Source organism: Podarcis muralis, chromosome 4, assembly GCF_964188315.1.
Source record: "Podarcis muralis chromosome 4, rPodMur119.hap1.1, whole genome shotgun sequence".
NCBI lineage: Eukaryota > Metazoa > Chordata > Lepidosauria > Squamata > Lacertidae > Podarcis > Podarcis muralis.
In genome coordinates, this window is record NC_135658.1 from 68,322,116 (window position 1) to 68,348,588 (window position 26,473).

Genomic DNA, 26,473 nt, shown 5'->3' on the forward strand with positions numbered 1-26,473 from the left:
TCTTTCTAAGTTGTTTTGCTCTCATGTGGGTACTTCAACTTCCCTGATGCCATCCCACTGGGGGTCAGCTTATCAGCCTGTACTCCTATCTGCTTGAAGGGGAAACTGGAAGGAATCAATGCAATCCAAAGGTGATACTCCACAATCCAGTCGAAGTACTTCTCATTGACCATCCTGGTCATTTGTTGGGAAGAGGTACAGTGCATGCCTCTTTCTGCAGATAATTCAAAATCACTGTGCAGAAGTACAATGGCAGAATAAATAGACATGTGGGGTTTTCCCTGCAGAGAGGAACATATGGGAAATACTTTGGATAAACTTTGATAGAAAACCTTTGCTGTGAACATGTTTATATAAACAGGCTTTGTATTTGCAATTCATCTTTTAGAAAAGTGGCTATGGGGCTTACACATGTATTACGCAACTGGGTTTCAATAGAATGGGAAAGAGCGAAGGGTTCTGAACTCAGCCCAGAGGCTCATGTTGTTTAAATAAATGTATACAGTAATCGTAAGCAAGAGAGCAAAAGTATCCAACATAGCCTACACAGAAGAATGCTTGCCATGGTATTTTATAAGCAGCCCATAATAGGAAGGGAATGTGTCAAGCGATTTTTTTATGGCTCGTATGTTGGGAGTTTATACAGCCAGTCATGTTTTTGTAACAATATAGAGAAAAATCACCAAAGCCTAAGTGTTGGAAAAATGAAGTTACTTTTCATGAGACATGGAGAAAGTGCAAAAAAGAGATAGATATAGATAGATAGATATAGATAGATGATAGATAGATAGATAGATAGATAGATAGATAGATATTTAAAAATCTATTTTGCTTTTACATTGTTGCAACAAGTGGCAAATCTAGATCCAGGAAGTACAAATTTTCAAGGTACTTTGAAAGAGAGCTAATCATTTGAAGTCAGTGTTCGAAACCCCCATTATTCTAGGCACATTTTGTGACAGGAAATTTCATGAGTGCAAGCAGTTTCTGAGCTCTGGGCGCAGTACTGCACCTAAGATTTCAGATTAAAACTGCAGAGTGGAAGAAAAGGAGGACCCTCTTCTGCCTCCCCACTTCCAGCCACTCTCTGAAGACTGGAGAAGAGACCCTCTTAAGAATATTTGGGGGGTGGGCAAGGGAAGGACTAGACCATGTGAAAATTTAACATAAAATTTCAGCTGCAGTTCATTCATTTTCAGCTTTGTATTCGTTATAAAAAGTGTGCCTAGACATTCCATTGTTGCACCCATAACATAAGTTTAAGGTGCCATGTAGCTGCTAGCTTTCATCTCTCAGTTTCGAACACTGTTTGAAGTGCAACTCGCCAACTTTGGTCACGAACCTATTTTGGGTGTTAGGGCTTAGCTTCTAAACACCAGAAATAGGCAAAGATGTTTCTAACTATGTAGGAAGTACTTTTCTTACACCTGTGAATAGGAACGCTTCTAGATCACTGCTTCCAGTGCTTGCATGCATTTTGTTTTTTTAAAAAACAGAATCCATACAATGTTGTTGGCATCAAAATGCCAAACTGCTATTTTTGGGCTCCGTTTAATCTGGATTTACCCTTTCTACGGAAGATCAGATAAGCAACAAAACAAAACCCTGTTGCAAATGAACTGTTTGGAAATTAAGCCCCCTGCAAGCACCCCAAGATCGGAGAGAACTTGTGAGCTTGGTTTGACTTCTAGACTAGTAGGAATTCTTCCCCCACTTCTGACTTTTAGGTATACCGGTGACCACGATGCCAGGAAACTACTAGAATGGAGAGAGGGATGGAGAGCATTTGCAAATGACATCTCCTCCTTTATTCACATTTAGACCAGGGCAACTCCCAGGTTCCAATTCTCATAAGAAGAAGAACCGTCCCGTTTCCTCTGCAATATATAAAAAAAGCCACCGAGGAGACGCAAAAGGGGGCGGAGTAGGAGGGCAGGTAAAAACAGCCACCTGCAACGCACTCCTCCTTCGGATCAAGCCCTGCTCCGACAACGACCAGCACCGTGCTGTGAAATCCAATAGCTGTGGGACAGCGACCTGACCAAAGATTCCAAGCAGCGGCGCCCATTGCGCAACCGGGAAGGCGGGCAACGCAACGCGCGGGGCTGGTCAGCCTCAGAGCGCGGCTGCTTGTGCGGAGAGAGCCAAGCCTCCCTTTCAGGTGGGGGCCCCGGCCGGGCCGGCGGGGAGAGAGAGCGAGAGAAGGAGCGAGGAGGGCGACGCGCCCGCTGCATCCTCCTCCAGCCAAATTAGGCTCTAAGCGCCGAGTTCACTTGGCGGGAGCGGGGCCAGGAGGACAAGCACGCGGCCACCGAAGCCACACGGGCCAGGAGGGAAGCGCGCGAGCCGCCTGTTGAGGCGACAGCAGTAGCAGCAGCAGCCGCCTCTCGTGCCGGCGAGGTGCCTGAGGGAGGGAAGGGTGAGCTCCCGCCGGCTCCAGAGCAGCAGCGCCGGAATAAAACCCGGCGGCGTCCCCCCTCCCTCCTCTCTCGCTAACTCTTCTCCCGCCGCCTCAGCGCGAGCATGCAAGGAGCAGCCCCTCGCGGCGGCCAGGAGGAGGAGAGGGCGGCGGCGGCGGCGGCAGCAGCTCCTTGAGGCGCCTGGGGCTGTGAGGGGAGTCCTCCCGCCTGGCCGCCGGGATGTCGGCGCACAGCCTGCTCAACAGCGTCTTCTCCTGCTCGTCTTCGCCGGCGCCCGGCGCCTCGCCCTCCTTCCCCCCGAAGAGCCTCTCCAAGCGGAGGCTCCGCCAGACACGCAGCCTGGACCCGGCCGTCATTGGCCGCGGGGAAGAGGCGGCCGACGGCTCGCTCCGCGCTCCCCGGGCCAGGGTGGCGGCGGCGGCGGGCAGCCCTTCGGCCGAGTGCTTGGCGGCCTTCTCTTCGCGCGCTCTGCTGCGCCCGGCCGTTCCGCCGACTCCTCCGGGCGCCTCGTCGCTCTCGACGCCCAGCACCCCGCTCGACAAGTCGCCGTCGGGCAGCTTCCACTTCGACTACGAGAGCCCTCGAGGCAAGAGGCACACCGCGTGGGAGCTGCCTTTCCTGGCGCGCGCGCCGTCCGCCTCGGCGCTCGGCAGCGCCCCAGGCGGCGGCGGCGGCGCCAACAGCATCTTCTTCTCTCCCCGAAAGTGGCTCCAGCAGAGGAAGGGCCAGCAGCTGCCCAGCAGCCATGCGTCCGCCTACGTCGTGTGGAAATCCGAGGTAGACAACTGGGCTTTGCTGTACTTGGTCCGCAGCTTCCCTCTAAAGTCTCCAGGCCGGTGGCCAAGGTCTGGGTCTGGGCTGCCCGTAGGAGCCAACTCCTAGGGGCGGAGGTCCCCCCAATAAAATATTTGAGGGGGCCGCCCCCTCCCAAAGTTGATAGGTAAAGGTAAAGGGACCCATGACCATTAGGTCCAGTCGTGACCAACTCTGGGGTTGCGGCGCTCATCTCGCTTTATTGGCCGAGGGAGCCGGCATACAGCTTCCGGGTCATGTGGCTCTGGCGAACCAGAGCAGGGCATGGAAACGAGTGGTACCTATTAATCTACTTGCACTTTGAGGTGCTTTCGAACTGTTAGGTTGGCAGGAGCAGGGACTGAGCAATGGGAGCTCACCCCGTCACAGGGATTCGAACCGCCGACCTTCTGATCAGCAAGTCCTAGGCTCTGTGGTATAACCCACAGCGACATCCGCTCCTAAAGTTGATAGGCCAGTCAAATAGTGTGCTTGTGCTGCATCAGGTAACCGATTACGCAGGGCGGGGCTTACCTGCCCCCCCCCATATTTTATTCAGCCCTGGGGCTGCCCACTTGCCGAGAGTGCCTTGGCTGCCCCCACCACTGAATTAAGTACAGAAGGTGGGGGTCCAGGTCACAGGGTGGTGGCTTGGGGGCAGGGGTGCCAACTTGAATAAAATATTGGGGGTCCAGGTAAGCCCCACCCCACATGATTGATCACAAGACATTGCATACGCACACCATTTGAATGGCAATGCCCACTCATTTGGGGGGGGCAGACCTCTCAAATATTTCACTGAGGGTGACAAAGGGACCTTGGCCCCTAGGAGTTGACAGCTATGTTTGGGGGAGCCTCGGGCCTTCTCTTTGCAAGTTAACCACTTTTTCTTGCACTTCGTGTCTCTGATTATGGAATGGCAAGCATGGACAGTATTGGGGGCTGAAGAACTGTGAATTGGGAAATTTCTGCTTCCAATTTTCTCTTCCATGAACTCACCACAATGTCTGGGAAAGCACTGAAAGGCAGTGGTTGCCAGTTGGTGGCTCTGGACCCCAGGGGATCTATGTCACCATTCACATAACAAGTGCTTGCTTCGGCAGCACATATACCATTCACATAACAAAAAACTACCCTAGAGATATCAACATTTGCAAAAGTAGGGGTTCCATAGCCTGGCTTTTAAAATAGGTGGTTTGCAGTACTTTGCTAATTGGGGACCACTTCACTAAGGCATATCTTACTTGTACCGCTAACCTAGGTATCAGCCCCAAGTGTAGACCTTTCCCTTTTCCCTTCTGTCTTCTTTAAGTGCCTTGTCTTAGGTTTCTAAATTTAATATTTTACAACAACAGATTCTGGGGCTGTGGCATGTCTGGATGTTCCCCTGTGGCTTGAGTCCTAATCCCATTTATATATCGGAGTGGTTGTACTGAAGAGGGGAAGATGCTCAGAACATGCTTGGTAGCATTCATTTTTTTAATACAGAAGATTTGCACATTCCACAAGACCAAGCCATGATACTGGGTAGGATCCTAGTAAGCCTTGCTTATATTTCCTTGGGTAAAGACAGGTGGTGTTAAGTACTTCTGTGGTGTATATGTCAGTATTTGGGAACAATGTGTTGCCCTGTATTGTGGCCAGTTCCACTATCCCCCCCACCGGTCATTAGGTTGTGTTACATGTTTCAATGACTCAGAGAGTGGATGTGTTCTCTGCCAGTTGCTCATAATTAAAGTTGAATTATAGAAGCTTGAACATTAAAAAAATCTTCACGCCATTCCATCTCACCAAGCGTACAATGTGCATATAGCACTGTTATAGTTGTCTAAGGGCAGATAGCCCCTCTGAATCCCTTATGTATGACTTGCTGCAAACCTGTTCAGACAGACTCAAGTGTGAATTGGTTGCTGTCTGAAGAGGCATAAAGGTGACAGGGCAGTTTTCAAAAATGGGTGTTTGTATAACCATGTAGTTGAAGTTACTGATAGACAACCATCTTCACTGATTGTCATCTGTTTCAATACTTGGCTATGTTTGGTTATTTAATATCATTTATATTATGATGTGTTGCGGGTAGAGAGTAGGAATAGACAACACATGCAAAGCAAAATGTGCATCTGTTGTAATTGTGTTACAAGCATTATTCTTTATTTAACTTGTGTGCTGTTCTCACTGTAGTGAGAGAACAGTAAGCGGTAGTAGGCTGGTTTCTCTGAGGATGGGAAAGACAGAAAAGGGAATAATTTTGACATGTCCTTCAGTAAATTTGCCAGTCTTGTGAAGGGCAAGTAGTCCATGTAACACTGTTTGTAAAATGTGCTTAGGACATGTAGAGTTTCCTGGTGCTGAACACATCAATTCAAGTAGTGGAAAACTTTGAACTCATGATTCCTTTCCCAATTATTGTTTAAGTTTCTATACATCTACTCTAGGTTTTTCTATATGAATTATAATCGTAACATTAGGAACATGGGTTGTTGTCGGACTTCCATTAATGAGAATGTTTCGGCTCTTGGCAAAAGATCTGGAGATGAGGCTGTTCTGAACGCTCTATAGAGCTGTGCTTTCACAGTGCTCCGCATGTAGTTAACTATGGTTGTTGGCTGAGGACTAATCCTATCTATATCAATTGGGAACTGTAATATGTATTAGAGGAACTGAAGCAGGTGTGCTAACTTACAGGGTAATTGACTGAAAAAGAAGTGATTTAATATGGCACATGCATCCCTCCATGTCCATCACCTTGCTAGATGGTAGACGACAGCCCCTTGAGTGTGACAATTGTTAAAATGTGTGAGATATACCTTGGATGGTACATTGCTGGGGTCCAAATATATTGAAAGGCACTGCATTTTTGAGCCATGTAGATAGGTAAAAGCGCTTCTACATAAAGGTATTTGGGCTAAGGATTGTAACTTTTTTTCTTATGCATTTCTAAACCCATATTTCTGCCTTATGGAAACCAAAGCATAAATAGGAGGATATAATCAAACATAGTTTCTGCGGCTGGATACAATTCCTCAAAAAGCATAAAGAGAATTTTTGTTGTTGTTCCCCCCTCATATGTATCTACTTTTATGTTCCAAATGAAGAGAATTATTTAAGCTCACATTGAAAAGTAAGCTGTCTGTTTGTAGGGTCAATTGCTATACCCTTGGTTTATTCCATATATAGTTGTAATGCATACATAAAACTTTCCTCGCAAATGATTAACTGTAAGCATGCATGACCCTGGTAGGATTAATTATTTCTGCTGTATTCACTCAGGCCATTTTTGTAAACTACGTGGTAGTACAATATTATTACGTACTGAGGAAGCTGTGGTGTACTCTGTCATTTTGACAAGTATGCAGAGGTTCATTTAAAATTCTTGGGTGCATATACACTAACCCACCTCTTCTGGGTGGAAAGAGTGCAAATATCCCTCCTAACTAATTTTGACTATATATGGATGAAAAATAGTTGCAAAAATAAGTGTAACACTTAGTCAAACACAATAAGGTTGATAAGTTACTGTATTTTATTCAGAGATTTAGGAAACAGGCACAAACTCTGCTGTGATGTATACAAATATATACAGGTATTGAAATAGCTCTGCAGACCTAGCATTCCCAGGCAAAAATGACTAGCTTTGAATGCAGTACAGTTACTAGTACAGTATTACTTGAATGTAAGTAAGCACTGCTAAAATTGGAGAGACTCGGAATATGTTCACATGACCCCATTACCCTGTGATAGATCCAGTTTTTTGTTGGCCTGTACAGTGATGGGGGGTGAAGCAATTGCATACACATTGCAGCCATAAGCAGCCTTCCTTGGGTTTTTGAATCATAGAATTGTAGGGTTGGAAGGGACCACGAGGGTCATCTAGTCCAACCCACTGCAATGCAGGAACATTTTGCCCAATGTGGGGCTTGAATCCACAACCCTGAGGTTAAGGGTCTCATGCTCTACTGACTGAGCCATCAGTGTAGCATTCTTAAGTGAGCTGTTTAGATGTAGCTTTCTTAAGTAAGTTATTTTGCAGGCACATAGTGTAAGATTCAGTAGTAAGTGAAGAATCTTTGCAAGCAGAAAAATAAAACATTTGTCTACTTTTAGGGTGCTTCAACATTGTCACATCCTGGCAGATTATTGTCACACAGTCAAAGCTTATTTGAAGCTCTTGCAAAACAAACCAGCTTCCCCAATAATCATACTTGTTACGATAAGACCAGTGACAGTAAGATGCACTGGAAAGTGTGGGATAACACTTTCTTTACACAATGTCATTGAATTTCCTCACAAACAAATAAGGATGAATGCCTATTAAACAGGTCATCTGGAAATGACCTTAGTTAGTGCCTTGATCAGTAGTACTTCAGAACCAAGTCTGAACAGGTGATCAGCTACCACTGCCTCCTTTTTTCTTTTGCAAAGAGCTGCTCATATGAGTAGTCTTTTCAGATGAGTTGTATAATATTGGAGTTGTAAAATCATGCAGTATTGCCACTCCTCTTCTGTCAACTTCCAGTTCACAGAAAGGAAGTTGTAGCTCCCATGACTTAGTTGTTGCCACATTAGCAACCAAGCAGGTTTTTATGTTTTATGTGCAAGAGATGGTTGGTTATCAGCTCTGACCCAAAGAGGATGGAATTTAGGTGCTTCAAAACCATATTGGAAGTTTTGTAGCTATATAGGCAATACAAAAGGGTGCTGAATCTTTTATTCATGAGTAGAGAAACTAGTAGATGTTTGTCTTCTCTAATCCACATGTCAGATTTTTTATTAGGCAGCAATCAAATTTTATAGGCGCAGCACAGTTTCAGTAGCAGGAACACACAATGGCAAAGGCAATTGGGTTTAAATGTGAAATTATTGATTGTAATTATTCTAAGACAAGACAGAAAAATGGAGGACTAGATCCTACATGCATTTACAGACTGCACAGCCTTACAGTTTAGAACATCCAATATATGTTACTTAAGATGGTTTCTTGGTAATTGATGTAAAATCCTGGCACAGGTGATGGCTGCACCCCCTTGCCCTGCTTCTTTCCCTGATGGATGCAAACTGCTTGTTAGGACTTTAAGCATGAATGCTGTAACAGATCTGTATTTCAAATCTTACAGTTGTCTGTGATCTTAACAATCTATCCACCTGCTTCCAAGCATGCTATGCATTGTTATTGATGAACTTCAGAGATGTAGTTGTGCGTGAACTTCTGATACTAGCTGCATGCACAATTCTGACCAAAGTTCAATGAAGAGTGTTGCTATCTAAACGTGGTGGTTGCTGAACCTGGAATTTGTCCACCAGAGCAGCTGACAGTTTGCTAATGCATCAAAACCAAATTGCCACTTGCAGAAAATTTCCTCTCCTTTTTACTACTGGTGATTCACCCAAGTGTGTGGAGGAATTCCTACTTGACTACTGCCATTGCCTTGCCATCTGCTTTCAGCCTACCATCCCAGATTCTTCATCTGGTCTGCAGTCCCAGACAGTCACACTCTCACACATTGGCGGAACTGACCTATTATGCCTACACTTTGACAAATAAGATTTGAGTGGCACAGAATTCTTTCTCCTCATCAAACCACTTTTTCTGTCCAATGGGTGACCAAGAATTTCTATCCATTGAGCCAACCAGAAGTGAAATTTTACACTCTTCTTCCTCTGCATAAAAAGAACCCAGCTTCTCCCATACCTCTTACAAAACTAAGTAGCAGCTAACTACCAGCCAGAAATGGGTGCTTCACATTTTAAGCTTAACCCTTCTCAGGACCTTACAAACATGGTAAACATTGTATACAGAACAAACTTTGTCTCTGTCAGCACTCTGTAAAAGTGATTCCTCTACACACTACTACAAGCCACCTTGGCTGGACAAGATATGAAGCCAGCAAGATTTTTAATTTCTTTGGATTTTTTTGGGGGGGGGGGCTGAGGTGGGTATTTAGGAAAAGGATGTAGTGGTTGAACTAGGACCTGGGCTAAATTCCTGCTCAGCCATGAAACTTACTGGGTGACCTTGGGCCAGTCGCTGTCTCTCAGCCTAAACTACCTCACAAGGTTTTTGTGATGATAAAACAAGGAGGAAGAGAACCATGGATGCCACCATGAGCTCCTTGGATGGAGGAAATGTGTAATATAAATGTAATAAATAAAAAAGGCAAACTTACCTGTGGGTAAGGTGAAATCCTTAATATCTTCTCAACAGTATTTGGACTTATTATTTTGGGGTTAGCCAACGTAGTGCCTCCCAGATGTTGCAGGCTACAACTGTCACCATCCTTGATAATTGGCCATGCTGTCTGGCACTGATGGGAGTTGCAGACTTGTAACATCTGTAAGATACAGTGTTGGTTATACCCTTAAGTTGGAGCGGAACATGATTTCCTTAGGATATTTACTAGAAGTTTACTTGCACATCTATTTTATAGGCACTTTGGATGATATGAAACAGACCAGCTAAAAATCCCTCAAATGAAGTTTTCAGTCTTCCTTAGGTGTGCCATTAGAAACTCCTGCTGCTTCTATAGACCACAGATTGTTTTTGAGTTGTCAAGATGTGTATTCTCAGGACAGTTTTTCTGCTTTTCATTAACTAGCATTGGCTGGATGAAAGGCAGGCGAGGCTCAAAATCTTTTTTGAGCAATTGCTGAAGAACAAACAGATTGTGAGGAGCACTGCTGTAAAATTAAAACACAGACTTTATGTATTGACTGTCAATCTCTGGAGTGGATTCATACTTCTGTGGGAAATGGTTTGAGGGAGAAAGATATACCGTAGATAGAAGTATAGATAGAATTTTGCTTGATTATTGTCTCCTTACCTGTGGTATTCTACCCTTACCCTTACCTGTTCCTATTCGCAAGTTATTTTTATGACCAGCTATCTACACAAAAGGCTTTTATGGTCCTCAGATTTCAAAACAAGTCCCTCATAATGATTAGAAGGGTGATACTGCAGAGCAACTTTTTCTGCATCTTGTGGAGTCATGACAGTTGTACATTGTGTACATTGCAGAATCCATGGGGAACCCACAAAGGAAATTATTGTGAACCTGATAGGAAGATACCCCAGGACCTGTTTTGGGTGTTCAGGCAATGTGTGGGTGGAGTAAGTGTGCAGAGGTTATAGAGTTTATATCCTGTCTCCAAAGTTCTTGTCCTGCATGTGCACTGCTCCTGCCCCAAACATCCATATCCAGCATGTGCTACCTTGACTTTTCCATGTTGAGCAGAAGAATGGGGCTTCTAAGAGTGTTTGAATGAATGTGCTTAGAAGTGTCGGATTTGGACCCTTGATAACATTGGATTCTGGATCAGTTAGATGCAGTTTTGAGGCCATTTCAAACTTTTGTACTCAGTTTGTGAGAGTCTCCTGTGGGGATGTGGATACTGGGAATGGGGCTTTCATGCACAGCCTTCATGCCCTTATAAACGAAGATATTTGTTGCATAACAAAACTGATAGAGCCTCAGAACCACTTTTAAAATATATTTTTAATTGATTTTCAACATTAACAAAATAGAAACTACAAGTATTCATAAACACAGGGAGTACTATTGAAAGCAAGTGCAAAATGGAAGGTAAAACCCATGGAGCAAAATAATACAGTGAACTTCCTGTTCAGGGTAGTTCATTTACGACCCTGTGGGGCTACCCTTTTAATGCTGCATTTACCAACCCAATCCCCTCAAGGTGTTTTGGACTACAATTCCCATCGGCCCCAGTTAGGATATATTGGAGTGAACCTGAACGATCTTTCTGGAAAAGGTGGTGAGAGAAATGCAAGCAAGGCTTCATGCCTACGCTACATGTGACCTTGATTGTGTGCTATTGTCCTTCAAGAAAGACTTGAGCTATCCTCCAAAAGCAGCACCTGTTCTTTTGCATATACACTCCTTTCCTTGGTTATGATTCTGTAAATAGACTCTTGAAAGAGCCAGCAATAAGATACGTTCAGTTTTCAAGTGGATTGTCCTTGTCTTACAGATACATCTTGCATGCTTGTGTTGTACATGGCCCAAGGAGAATTACAATATTATCTGCCAATGTGATTAAGTGTTCAAATAAAGATAGCAGATTGTTGTTCTGCTATTTAAACTGAAAGCTCCCAAGTTTGCCATCTGGCAAGCAACTCTGAATTTCTTAATATCTGGTTCAGGAACCGCTAGAAACATTTATTGTTAATTCTTCTTACACAGTAGGTGATCCATTGACTGAAGACTATTTTGTTTTCAAGTTTGGCTTGGAAGTAATAGTTCGGAAAAGCAGAACATAGCCTAGCTGGATGCACTGAAATATAAAGAAAAGCCTTTCACCTTAATGGGCAAAGCATAGTTATACTTCTCCCCTCTGATACTTCTCCCCTTACTCTGCCAGTGGTAGTTAAACTAGGCCCATGTCAAATGCTACTTGAATGTTGTGCTGGTTCCAGTACTACTTTGCTAATGCCAAGGTAATTTGACTCCTTAGTTTTAGTTATTAGTTTGTTCTTACTACTTACACTTAGATTTTGTATTGTATAATGCATTATCTTTTAAACAAAACAAAATGGCACACTTGCAACATTTCACTAGTTACAATCTAGACCGTTAAAACACATTGTTTCTCCAGAATGTTACTGGTAAGTGTAGTTTACCCCTACAATTGCCAGCACTCTATTTTTTTTAAAAAAAAACTATGGTTCCCAGGATTATTTGGTGGAAATCATGTGCTTTAAATGTATGGTGAGTGTGTGTGCAGCCCTGCTTGGAGCTGCTTTGGTGAGCAGTTACCCAGCTCATATTTCTTTTTGTTCTCTGGCGCTCTGAACAATCTAAAAATATTCCTCAAACAGGAAATGTTTTTCATTCTGTTATGTCATTTGCTTCCCATAGGAGGTATTATATCTAATTTATAGAATAAACTTTTGGGCTGGATTCCCATAGGAACCTAGGTACAATTGATTGTTTGGCATACTACCCAAACTATTCCTCTGTTTTTCAGAAGATGCATAATCAATGTCAAAGGGATTGTAAGCATTAGAAAGACTGGAGCCTACAGAATGTAAGGGAAGAGGAAATAACCATACTTGGTTTGCCTGCAGGTTAAAAACAAGCACCAAAGGGCTTCTTAAATTTCACTTTGAAGGCATTTCTTGGCTAAATTATGAACAGAGTTTTCTCTCATCATATATATATCTTTTTGCCCAGTTTCAACCACATTCTCATTAGTGGTAGATCTTTTGTCTATGTGTGTTTTCAGAGACTTAACTTTTTATTACAACATCTTGTTTGGAAGAAGGATATATTTGATAGTTTTGAATGTGGATGGCATTCCTCTGCACCAAAGGATCTTATCCAAGCAGCTGTGCTGCTACTTCATAATCTCATTTGAAAATACGCATTCACTCTTGTGGCTTTAATAGTATACTTGCTATTTTCCCTGAGAGTTTAATTGTACATCTGAAGTCCTGCAATAGCTGGATGCTGAAGCAAGGATGCTATGGGGTGATGGATGCCTAGTAAAGTTTACATGGTTTGATGCAATGTTCAAAATTCGCCTGGTGCCAGGTGTGTTTTGCACCTGGCTGTCAGCCACTTGCGACCAAGTGAAGATGCCTGGGCACCAGGATGGCTCCTGGTGTCTCCACCATCTGGTGGTGCATGCCTGGGGATCCTTGTTTTCACACACTAGCATCACATCCTGTGGAATTCTATCTGTTCTATTTTATCTGCACAATCAAAATGAATTTCAGGAACCAAAAAGGGTGACTTCTTTAGACAGTATTGGTCTGGCTCAATTCCATTTCCCCGTGGTTTTCTTCCATTGGATTCTGTTATCATTGGTTTCGCACATCTCTTCCAGGGAGAACATGGAGAACTGAACTACTGAGGTCCTAAGGAATTTCCTTTAGTCAATTCCAACAATCATGAGGTTGAAAGCCTTGTTTGAATATTCATCCAGCTAGACCTTTTGTGCAGGCAGTAACTGAGTTCAGCTGAACACTGCTGCTTAGAGTCATGATCAAACTTTGTTTACTTAACCCTGGTCGTGTATTAAGCGGGCCTCAATGACAGCCATATTATGAGTCATGTTTCTTTACAGCAGTGCTTAATAAAGTCTTAAATTCTGCCTGGTTATCTTTTATTGCTAAGAAAAATAGATTAATCTTTGTTTTTAAGGCCAAACTAGATGTGATGGCAGAAGCTATCTTTTTGTTCACATGTCGGCATATTAAGCAATGTGAGGTCTAATTTTAACCTCAAAAGGCATGCCTCAGTAAGTGGAGCTGAATTCTGCTTTTCTTTGCTGCAGTCTATTGTCTCTTTTACCACCTACCCTAAAGGATTATTGTTTTGTGAACAGGGGGAAGCAGAATAACATTCATTTTTCATAGGAATTGCCTGCTACTTACCAAGGACCACAATTAAAACAATAAACTTACAAAAGATAATAAACACTTAAAATAGAAATCAACTGATAACATTACATGCAGAAAGTAAGCAAGAATTTCACATTCCCAAATGCCTGAGTCAAAATATATAGCCTTGTGTTTTCTGACAGTCCCCAGAATTGGGCCAGGCAAATATCAGAAGGCAGAGAGTGTGGGAACCACAAAAAAGGCCCTCTGGAGGTGATGGAATCACCAACAAGTTATTTCCTGTTGATTTTTCCAGGGGAGCACTACCCTATTCTGGACAAGTTTCATACACCAAACACACATAGTACCACCATCTATCTGGATTAAAATTGAATTTATTGGCTCTCATTCAGCCTATTGCCACCTCCAGACACCTTGATTGAGATGCAAATGAGGAAACAGAGTGATAGCAGCATTCTGATGACACCTTAATCCAAATCTCCTGATGATGTCTTCCCACTGCTTCATATATGTGTAGAAAAAATGGGTAACAAAATGGAACATGCTACAGCTCAACTGTGATGCTGTTGAGATTTCTCCGCTACCTTTTGTAACCCATGGGACTCAATCCTGCAACTAGGAGTGGAACTTCAGTAAAGCCATGTCCCCAGTCCCCATCTCTTTATTCCAATATGATACTGTGGCCCATGGTATCAAAATCCATGAAGAGGTCAAGGAGAACAGGCAGGATAGTACTCTCCCTGTTCTCAGGGGCCCGTGGTGTTTCAGGCCATGATAACAAACACATCAAAAAATAAGACCTGGGATATCTTCTCAGAATTTGTTGTAACTGCAGTTTCTAATTCTATATGAATCTGAATAATTTTATCCTCAAAGTGCTTCATAGAAGTATCACAGCAGTCTTCTGATAACTCACTTAATCTTCCCCACTGCCAGGTGTAATAAGCCTATTTACAATTTGGAACAGCTCTGTTGGACAGCTACTCAGTGGAGAAGTAGTAACCTTTATTCACCACTAGATGGTAGATTCAAATAATATAATCACCCAGTGTTTTTTCCCCCTAAAAATGTTTAGGGGTGCTCTCATTTTGACTCAAGAAAATCACTGGGGAAGGAAATAAAGCTGCCATCAGAGGTGGTAACAACAAAACTGACAGATCACCGTGCTAGATTCCAACTCCTACTTCACACATTAAACTCTCGCTTCCGTATGAGACTCAGGAAACACCATGACAGGAAATGAGGCCACCATCGGGGGTAGCAATGGAACTGATGATTCACCGTGCTAGAGAAGAAACTAACAATTTAATTTTTTAAAGTTTATTTTCCCGTTAGATTCCCAAAATGTTTAGGGGTATGCGTCCCCCCAGAAAAAAAGCACTGCTCTCACCCATCTTAGATCAGGTTCTCTTCAAGATTTTTTCCACTTGCACTATGGTGTGATCACACCAATTGTCTTATGCCTCTTGCCATTCCACTGCAAGACTAGAGCCCTGATAGGAACAGGACTGGAGCCCTGGCAGGATTTTATCCAGAGCCTTCAGGAATCCTTTGAATTTCATAGGTCTCCAATAGGTTCACCACCTTTGCACCACAACAATGTCAACCTTCACCAAGGAATGGTCTGTCTATGACAATAGGCTGAGTACCATCTACTCCCTTTAATGTCTTTAATAGATCTAACCTGCTTGGTCTCCAAAACTGACAAAATAGTTTTGGGCCACTGATGTATTTGGATAGCCCCATGGTTGTCATGGAGACCTGATCTGTAAGGCTAGATGCCTTCTTGATGGGAATGTTGAAATCTCTTAACACAACAGTGCACTGAAAAGACCAACTCCTTTGTTGCCCCTCTACACACCTCCCTTGCAAGGGAGCACACGGTAAAGGGCCACAGATGTTGAATTGAGCACAAAAACTAATTGTTAGCCAGTGCAGTCATGTCATAATTGGTGTTATGTGCTCAGACAGTCCTGCCCCAGTCAGCTGCCTGGCACCAGCTGCAGTTTCCAAAGTGTCTTCAAAGGCAACCCTACATATAGCATGTTGCAGTCATTCAATCTAGAGGTCAACAGAGTGTAGACAGCAGACATTAGGCTATTCTTTTCCAGGTAGGAGTGTAGCTGGGCCACCATCTGAAGCTGATGGAAAGCACTCTGCACCACCACCACCACAGCCTCAAATGGCTGCACTGGATACAGAAGTCCTCACAAGCTATGTGAGTACCCCTTTCAGAGCAATCTGGATAGTGAGACGCAAGGGTGGGGAAGAGGAAGTTTTATGTATGGCAGGAAGTAGTACAGTATATGCTACTAAGATAGCCTTCATAAACTTGGTGCCCTCTAGCAAGTGTTGGCTGCAGCTGATTGGAGTTGTAGTCCAAAACATCTGGAAGGCACCAGATTGGTGAAGGCTGTGCTAAGATATCAGTACTGATTTAATTCTACTCCCATTGATGAGAAATGGTGTTGGAACTCTGTGAAGTTAAGCCAAGAAAAAGCTATTCGGACCATAGAAAATACACATTTCTTGTCCGAGGCATCTTATTGTTTCCCTTTATGGAAACTTAGCTGTCAGCTGGTAATTAATACATGTGATTTGTTTTGAACACTGATGAAAATCAGCAGCTCTGTGTAGTCCCCACCTCTCCCTTAATTGGCATTAATTAATAGAACATTTTTAGTTCAGTATTATATTTGGGCTATACTTGTGTTCAATAATTGAATTCCGCATGTAGACTTTCAAAGACTGGCAGTGCTCCAAGCACTGAAAAGTCCTGTTTTGTAAATTTAAACTCCAGCTATTTTTAGCTTTTATTTTTAGTTAAAACATCGCATCACTACTGGCATGAAGTCAGAATGATCTTGAAACTTATGGCTGGGATCTGTTCATTCTCAGCACTAGGGCCCCATTTGTGCAAGCAGCGGTGTAGTAGATATATTAAATGTAGCTACATAAAAGTGAATGCAGAGGAGGAAATACGATTTGTCTCTTTTCAACTAAAAATAGTTTGGTGTGAGGTTAAAAAACCCTGGCAAGATTAAATAGAATTTATGGGGTTAGCGACCTTAAATGCTGGAATTGTCAGGCTGACTGATCATCTTCTTCATGTATGGTGGGAATGCTCATCAGCTGTACTTTATTGGAGAACAATTTCACAATGTCTCTCAAATACTACAGACTGCATTATAAGACCGAGTGTCTTGATGGTGTTGTTTAATGTGGTTGGAAATGAGGTGGAGAGGCCTCTAAGATTGTTAGCTTCTATCTTACTAATGGCTGCAAAGATCATGTGGGTAATGAAATGGAATGATCAAAATTCCTGGCCACTCTCTGGAAAATGGCTTTGACTAGGTGGTTACACCAGGTAAAGGTAGCTGATGGGTCTCGAACCCTTCGTGCGTTAGGGACTTCCCTGCATGCAAAGACAGGCTCTGGTGCGTTAAGCGGACGAGACCAATAGTGGGTCAAAAAGTTGGTTTCTGCAGGTTCTGTAGAGGGAAATGAGAGTCAGATGGGGCTCGCCCATCTGGGAAGGTAGTCTATCTAGAAGATAAACAATGACCCTCAACCTCTGCTGCCTTGTGGGATATCTTTGGGAGAAGAAAAGGCTAAGGAGTAAACCCTACACAAATCTGGAGTAGAGTCCCTAAGGTGGTTGGGTGACATATGGTATGCCTCCTTCTGGCAACTCCTGCAGCCTGGCTGGTTCCAAATGTATTGTTCTGCTTTCCTTCGGACCACATCAGCAAGACTGGTGGGGGGTCTTGTTGTCTTGGCAGCCCAGGACCGCTATACACATTGCTTTGGCTTGCATGCCTGGAAGGTCACTTTGGTGCTGCTAACACAGCAAGAGCAACACAAGCAGGGCCGTAGTTAGGGGGTGGTGAGCTGGGCCCTCGCCAGGGGCGCAGGTGGAGGGGGGGTGCGCAAAACCGGCTTTAAAAAATTGTCCATAAATATGTCTATAAAAATATTGATTATTGCCTCATAAGAAAAGGTTTTAAATAGAGGGTGAATTGAATGGAGGGTGGGTTTGGAGGAGAAGTGGAAAGAAGAGCTAATTTGTCAGTGGCTAGGGGGTAAAATCTGGACAGTTCTGCCAGGGGTGCAAGATCACCTAGCTATGGCACTGACACAAGAGGCAGCCATTACAAGTTACCGGTCTCTGCAGCCACAACAGGCACTGTGATTCTCCAGCAGTTCAAAGTCACCCGAGAGGCACACTCCCTTGTCTTTTGAGACAAACGGATGCCAAATGATGTGCCTGGAATCTTTGAATGTCATTTATCCCAGTCTGTATTTGTTTTGGATTTTATATGAAATTGTTTTATATATGTTTGTGGCTAAATCACTTTGAGATGTTTTATTCGAAGCTATTCATAACTAGAATATAATCAATCAATACATACATACATAATAGTTGCAGGCTACTTTGAAAACACGGTGAATATATCAGAAACGAAGGCTAGGAGAAGAGAAATGGCCTCATAGATAATGGTATGGTGGCTTTCAATTCTCCTTATTCCACATTTTTTGCAATACATTTAAATGCTTGGGCTCGAGGCCCTGCTATCCACTAGAGGATGTGCAGAAACAGAGTCCAATATTGCACTGAGAATATTTGAGTTATATCAGGGAACAAAAACATCGTAAATCATCAATCATTATATATATATTTTAAACCTCAGGGAATTCAGAGCTGAAAGTTGCCATGATTCCTAAATCTCTTTCCTTAACTGAGCCAGGGAATACTTGGTTCAGAGTCATGAAACATTTTTTAGCTAGTAGAGTGAGGTGCATGTTGCATGGTATCATTCTCAACGAAACGTTGCTTGTTGCAGTGGTAATTTTATCTTGGCAATAGTTCAGTAAGTTGGATCACATATTGGGGTTGCCTACTTTTCTCCTAGGTGTAGTTGAGTAAGCAGTCTAATTAACATGTGAAGTGGCAGTATACTTTCATCTGCAAAAGGTGTCATGGGTGAAATCTGTGAAGTGTATGCAACAAAGTAATTTGCTACCTGAGTAAGCTGCAAAAGTCTGAAGGTATGCATAATGGAATTTAATAGAACAGACCTTTGCTTCATCTCATAAATATTGACTCTTTAATAATAAGATAGATGGAAAATTGGACAGTTACTTCTTCCTTTAAGTTTCATTCTCAGTAGCTTGGATCAGTTTTTCTAACTAACTTTGATCCAGAGAAGCTGTTTTTGGAATTTTAGTGTGTTTTGTTTATATGCACAGGGAACTACCTTGCCAATGATCTCACCATACCACATATCCAGATTCTGTACAGTTTTGAAGCCTTGCTAATCTGTGATAGTTAGTAGTAGTTGTTGCATGACTTTGAGACATTTGCTCGTTTATGGATGAGATGTACAGAGAAAGTGAATTGCTATTAGTTTCTTGCATATTGGCTTGTGTGTGTGTGTGTGTTGTAGTCAATACTTTGTAAAGCCGTACAAATATTTCTGATGCAACTACCAATATCAATAGACTTTATTCACAGAGTTGTTTCTGGCCCTGTTGGACATGCTAATTTTTCATGTCAGTCTGCAGCTGGAACTTCTTATCCATTTGGATGCCATTTTCCTTTGGCTCACCTTAAGCTCTGTGAAATTTCCATGCTTCAATTGATATGTCAGAAAAGTACATGTGAAATAATGTGTTATGATGTGAGTGGCTGCATGAAAACAATGGAGATCTAGTATAATGGGGTGGGGGTGGGGAGATGGATTTTTTATTATTATTGCTTACGCCTTTCTGTTCCCTCCTGAAGGCCAAGGGGACTAACAGCAAGCAAAGAAAAAGAACAAATTTGAAATATCAGAATAATGATAAATCATAGAATCTTAAGAGTCATGGAATTTAGCACGAGACAAAAGCCAAGAGTCTTTTCCTCCCTAATTAACTTTTATTGATAAAATAATAACAAAAGTCAGCTTTACAGAAGCATGGAATGGAATAAAACAAAACAAAACAAAAAAATAGCAAGTACAGTGGTACCTCGGGTTAAGTACTTAATTCAATCCGGTGGTATGTAACCCGAGGTACCACTGTATTACAAAGGGATATTAACTGAGGTGGAAAACTCATTGGTGTAGAAAGATATCACAAGTACAGTGGTACCTCATGTTACGTACGCTTCAGGTTATACACGCTTCAGGCCCCATTAGCTAAAGTGATGCTTCAGGTTAAGAACAGTTTCAGTTAAGAACGGACCTCCAGAACGAATTAAGTACTTAACCCGAGTACCACTGTACATAAGCAAAGATACAGTGTTTCACCTTGCATCAGTATTTCCCAATGTCGACCCCTTTTTATTCAAAAGCCAAGCCATGGACCCTCTACTTTTGAATTTTTTTGATATCTCCTTGGTAGTTTTCGTTATGTTAATGGTGCTGCAGACCCCCTGGGTTCTGCAGACCATGTTAATACCCCGGGGTAAACAAACTACCAGTTGGGAACCACTGCTATGGATAAACGAGTCCTCTGTAGAGCAATACCTGAGGGACCAGAGGGCTAACATGCAAAGAGAAAAATACATAATATGAGAATAGATGCTACACAGTGTCACAGTGGTCTTATCATGTCCACTCAAAAATAAGTCCCACTAAGTTAAATGGGGTTTTACTCTGTAAATTATAGGATTGCAGCCAAAATCTTTTATATTCAGAAAAACAATTTGTAACAATTCCAGTTGATGATACAGTCTAATAAGCACATAAAAGCTTTACAAAACAAACAGTACTTTTCAAAGCTACTAATATTAATAAGCATAAAAACACCACAATAATCCCTGTATTATTAAAGAAACGCAATGAAAGGAACATTAGCAAATAAACCAATGAACAAAAGAGGCAACTTGAGTATGAATATTTATATTTATGCTTTATGTATGAATTTTAACAAGGCAAAAATAAGGAATGTGTCAAGAGCTAAGCTACAATAAATATTATTGACAAACGCTAGCTATAATTTCTTGAAGGGGGTTTAAAATGCATAAGTGACTGCCAGTTCTGCATTTTATCCAAAGTCAGCTTAGTTATTCCCACTGCCACAAATTTTCTTTTCAAATTGCCTCCTAGCCTCTAACCCAAGCATTTATTGTTTTGTATTTCATACTCATCTCCCTTCAGTTGTGAAAGAGGTGCTTCCTTGAACTGACCACAGTTCCTGAAATGGCAACCACGAAAGGGGAGATTTCCAAGGGAAAGCTACTTTGGAGTTGTCTCCACTGGTGTGCACACAACATCTGTGATGAAGCTCAGGAGATACTCCTCTTCCCCTGGAAATAGGTGTAGGGACTGGAATGTACACATCAAGATGCTGACAGACCTTGTGGATTGGTGTTTCTGTGCCCAGTTCAGAAAATGTTCCTCCTACCTTGGTTTCTGGCTTGCCTCTGACATGGCAAAAACAGTGTTTAGATACAACATAGCATGATCATTTTGACATATTATGATGTCTGTTGTTTCTTTCATTGTTAATATTTTTTGCTATACCAAGCTTATTGTTTTTTGTTTAGGTTTCTTGAGCAATCCGCACATGTTTCAGCCACTGGTGGATGAAGGTGGGGGTGGGGGGAGCTGTCTGCCCCGGGTACCATGGGGGGGTTGACATCATGGCTGCTCCCCCCAGATGCTCAGCACTCGCCATGCATGCACTGGGGTGCGCACCACGCCCCCTGGGACGCGCGCCAGCCCTGCCCCATGGATGTATGCCGCTCCGATGCTGGAGCAGGTAGCTTCACCACTGGTTCCAGCTTTTAAAATCCTCTATGTAGCATGGGGTTTTGGTTTTTTCATACAATTATTTCTCTCACCTCCCACCCCCAGGGTTTTGGGGAAAAAAGGATGTTAGCCTTATGTGCGTTTTGGAAGAATCTTAACAATGCCTGCAGTGTACTTTTCAGCAGTCTGAAATGATGTGCATGAAAATGCGAGCAAGCTAAAAACTTCTCAGCTGATTGCTCATCAACAGATCCCCTATGATTTGGCAGCTATATTAGAGGAAGCAAGCTTAGTAATGTTGTGCTTGATGTTCCTGCTGAGATACAAAGATAAAACTGTTCATAATTACATAGGCTTGAACCCAGGAAATTCAGATCTAGTAGATATTTTAAAGTGAGTCACTATCCATTAAGGATATGCTGGAATTGCATTTAGATCCCTGGAGAAGCAGCTGCATCATACTACAGTAGAAAAGTTTTTCTATGGCTGGTTGGCAAGTACACAGGAAAAATAATATCTGAAGTTATTAGCATATCAAGGGAAGCATCAATTGATGCCAATAGAGTCTTCCCTTGAAATGCAAATAGCCACTTTGGAATGGCAATTTTTTCCTCTGGACCATGGTAATGGGTAAGAGAGGAGGGTTAAACACCCACTCTTTTATCACTTACAGTTGTTAGACTTAGTTACAGATGGGTAGCCGTGTTGGTCTGCCATAGTCAAAACAAAAAAAAATTCCTCCCAGTAGCACCTTAAAGACCAACTAAGTTAGTTCTTGGTATGAGCTTTCGTGTGCATGCACACTTCTTCAGATACACTTATCAGACTGTCCCATTGCTGCCATTTACTTAAGAAAAATATGTAAACATCCCATTTACCATTCTCAGAGATGCTCAACTTGTGCAGATTTATTTAACAATTGACAACATTTGACTAGTCGTTTGATTCCCATTCCAACCCTAGATGATTGGGGGTGAAGGTTCTTCTTTCAGCAGTAACATTGATCTTAAACGAAAGTGACTCTTAAGTTAGGCGTTAATCTGCAATTGGGATTTCTTCTTTTGTAACCCTGAGGTCAGAGTGGGTTGACAGATGTCTCTAAGCCTCACCCCTTGTCAAGCTGAAGCTGTGTATCATTTTATACTTGTATTAATTAAAAATCCCGGTTATGAAATTGTCCTCAGGTTTCAAAGTTAATTAGTTGAAGTGGGGGAATTGACTGCTAAGTTTTGTTCAATCCTGTTCGGATAACAGCCTGTGGGGTGCATTGGTAGTGCATTTGACAGGTCAACCTAAGGTCAGGTGCCATTGCATTCATTAACACGCTTAGCAATAGCTAACAATTACTGCGTGACTAGAATCTATATCAACTGCCTGCTATGAAATGAGTCCTTTCCATAAAGTCTGTGTTACACATATGCAAACTTTCCCCTGCATCTTCTATTAACTTATTACAAATTACTTGCATATTGAAAACAGAACATTTTCCTGCTTGATATAGTCATCTTTCTCCCTGCTCTCCTTCTATTCTATAATAACTATTAACTACTATGGTGTAGCAGGTTATCACGATGGATCAGTGCAGTTTGTTAAAACCTCAACTTGTATGGTGTGAAAAGTCCCCTTTTTTGTTAACTATTGCAACCCCCTGCATGTGAAGACAGGCTTGAGCAGACAAAAGCAATGGTGGGTCCAATGGTCAAGAAGGCTGCATGTACTGTAGGGGGAGATGAGGGGCAGATGGGGCTCATCAACCTGGAAAAGGTAGCCCATCTAGGTGAAGGAAAACTCTGATCCTCAACCTTTGCTGCCTTGCAGTTACACTCATTCGTGATAAAGGCTTTGGGAGTAAATGTACCCACTGCCTTGCAAGACATCTTCAGGAGAGAGAGAAAAGGCAGAGGAGTAAACCTTACACAAATCTGGAGTGGAGTCCCTAAGGTGGTTGGATGGCATCTTGTATGCCTCCTTCTGGCAACTCCTGCACCAAAGCTGGTGCCCATTATATTGTTCTGCTTTCCTTGGGACCTTTCAGTGAGGCCAAGAGAGAGGTTTTGTGGTCTGGGCATCCCTGGACCTTGATACACACTGCCTAGATTTGTGCTCTGGAGAGGTCACTTTGGCGCAACTATTTCACTCACCCCTGATTCTTCAAACCATGGTTTGTTAGTTCATCTGAATTCAGTCTTTGTCTCCAATTTCCTATTCATTTGGAAGCTGATGTGATAAAGAGAATAGCCTGTTAAAAAGTAAAATAATAATAATAAAAGTAAAAAAGAACAAACAGTAAAAAGGAACAAATGTGATTTTCTTCTGTTGTTCTAAATTCAATTCAAAGATTACTTATTTGTACAATTTATATTTAAACAAAATTCTAAGATGTTTACAACTTAGGTAAGATAGAGGTCTCTTAGATGTGTCCATACAGGGACAAAGCAAGGCTTAGCAGGACAAAACCTTAATCAAGTTCCATCATCCAGCTTAATTAGAAATGTTTGCAATAATTACAGAGAATTTACAGTATATATCTTAAAATCCAGATTATTTGTAACCTGGATAACTACTACCAGGTTGGAGTTTTAGTAACACTTCATTTTATGGTAATGGCCATCATCGAAGCAGTTGAAAAGTACAGCGTTGTTCCATCTTTGATATTCTCCCCAGTTCTTAGTCATCATTCCTCTGTGCAGAGGCTCTACAGACACAATATCATTCTTGTCTTCTGCCAACATTTATAGTCCTGATCACCACAGCATTGTGTTGTTAGCTTGCCATCGGTGAAACTGCAGTTGTAAAGTAGTAACTTGCATTGCACATGTGGAATTACTTATCCTATCTGGGAAGAATGTATGAGGTGTGCAAGTTTTCTTATCTGCCTTTCAGTAAGTGGACAGATAAATAGTTTAATTTAAAATATGAAGCTGTGACTTCCAAAAAATATATATTTCAGAGATGGCTTTTGATATCCTGTAGCTTGTCAAGGGAGTACGTGACCATACAGTCTGCTAGTGATGTTGGAGAGCTGCATGTTTCAAGCCTAGCCTCCAGGGAGGAGGAAGAGGAAGACAGTTTAGATTTACAACAGGGGTTTGAGGGCAGTCACAGCTCAGAGGCAGATGAAGGGAAAAGTTGGGAAATCATGGGAGAGCCAGAGCAACACCTGGCTGACACGTTGTCATTAGAAAGCATTGTTGTCATTAGAAAGCCACCCAATCCAGCTCCAGGTGGAAGTGAATCCGCAACCTGATTGGCCTACAGGAGATTCCTGGAATTAGCCAATCATGTGGGGCCCATTGTGTAAAGAATGTATACAAAGCAGACACTTTGGGGGAACTGGCATTCCTCACTACTATGAGCTGAATAAAGAGCATGAAATCCACACTCGACTCCGAGTATATTTCAGATTGAAATAAAAAAGGACTGTAAGAAACTATTCCTTGTCTTATACTTTCCTGGGCAACCAGCTGGGAGCTGTTGACAGCATCCTGACACTTATGGGAGTTGGAGCCTGACAACATATGGAGGGCCCATCCCTGGGTAAGAGGACTGGATGCAGGATAGCTCCTAACAGCCACCTGAACTTTACCTTTTAGATTGTGCCTTACAATATAAGCCACCAGGTGGGCTTTCATTGGGCTAGCACTAGGTGCAAAGATGCATTACAGTGGGACCTCGGTTTGCAAACGTGATCCGTGCGGGAGGCATGTTCGCAACCCGCAGCACCGCGCATGCGCATGCGCGGGTCACGATTTGGTGCTTCTGTGCATGCACAAGTGCCGAAACCCAGAAGTAACCTGTTCCGGTACCTCTAGGTTAGGTGCGGTGCGCAACCCGAAAATGCATAACCTGAAGTGTCTGTAACCCAAGGTACCGCTGTACTGACAAGATGTACAAGTAAACACCTTGGATGTCTGGCCTTGTAGGTCTCACAAGCACTTCTGAATTCACACATTAGCCTTGGTGGTGATGGTACATAAGAAGAGCTGACTTTGTGTTTGCAGATGTGTGTGTATATACATAGTAGTTATGTTGCCTTAGGTGAGCGAGCACCTGTTAATATTGTTTTACAATAACTAGATTCAGGGTCATTTTTACGAGGGAAAAATAGTTTTGAGTCAGAAAGAATTTGAACTGGAATAGCTTGTTTAGAGCTTATTTGTTCAATAATTTATTAAATGGATAAAATATGTGTAAATATGGATAAAAAAGGTGTCTACTTAGGCATTTCCAAAAAGAAGACGAAAAGCACCGCAAAAAAGAGGACACAAAATTGCATACAGTTTGCAAATGCTTATTTATATGTATAAATGAAAGTTTGGAAATCCTTGGCTTTGCCAAATTAAAGACACTCGCGTTTCTGTTTATTTCTTCTGTGCCTACCCAAGGAGCCTGTGCATTTCAGTTTAAAGTTTGAGACAGATCTGGGTTACATTCCATACTTCATTTTTTTCAGAGATGGGGAATAGCCATTGTTTCTTTATCCTAGAATCCTAGGTGTGCAACTTGATATCTGTAGCGTTTGGGAAGGATTTCTTCAGTCTGTAACGGCATCTTGAAACATCCATTTAATTTTTGTTCTTTTTTGTACATTTGTACTTTTCTGTATATCTATATCCACACAGACTTTTGGACCTTCGTTTTCTGCTCATCTTTTTGTTGTGGGTTGAATTGGAGCTGATCTTTTAGACTTCTTTATTAGTGATCATTTTAGCCTGCTACATAAAAAAACATAAAAAGCAAGAATATTAAGTCACTGATGTCACCAGCTTAGCATTAGAAGGGAATCTTGGACCCAATGCAGACTAGTGCGATAAAATTCTGTACTGTACCAGTTCAGACTGCAGATATACATAGGATTGATGTTTGTATGCTGCTGCATGTAGGAGAACATGTCTGGCACACTCTCTCCCTTATGGTCTGGTCTGGTATGCAGAAGTTTTTGTTTTGTGGAGGATGCTTTTAAAAATATGATATCTGCTATGCTCAGGACTGACCCTACCATTAGGCAGAGTGAGGCGACTACCTCAGGTGGCAAATGCAAGGGGGAGCAGTCACTTCTTAAGTGCCCAGCCATTCTGCTCTGTTGGAGGACAGACTTGTTTATGCTAGACAGCCAACCTTGCCCACCCTAAACTAGCCTGTTGTCCCATGTGGATGGGGTGCCA

At 42.4% G+C, this 26,473-nt stretch overlaps 1 protein-coding gene across 2 annotated transcripts in view; it reads left to right on the top strand.

Moving 5' to 3' along the window:
- The first annotated feature begins 2,110 nt into the window (after positions 1 to 2,110).
- The window catches only part of ARHGAP6 (Rho GTPase activating protein 6), a 188,227-nt gene continuing 163,864 nt past the window's right edge, over positions 2,111 to 26,473 (top strand). The window contains exon 1 of one of the 2 annotated variants that reach the window (XM_077927510.1): positions 2,111 to 3,197. In XM_077927510.1, the coding sequence (XP_077783636.1) occupies positions 2,640 to 3,197 (558 nt within the window). In that variant the 5' untranslated portion in view covers positions 2,111 to 2,639. The remainder of the gene's footprint in view (positions 3,198 to 26,473) is intronic. The other variant, XM_077927511.1, reaches the window with a different exon arrangement.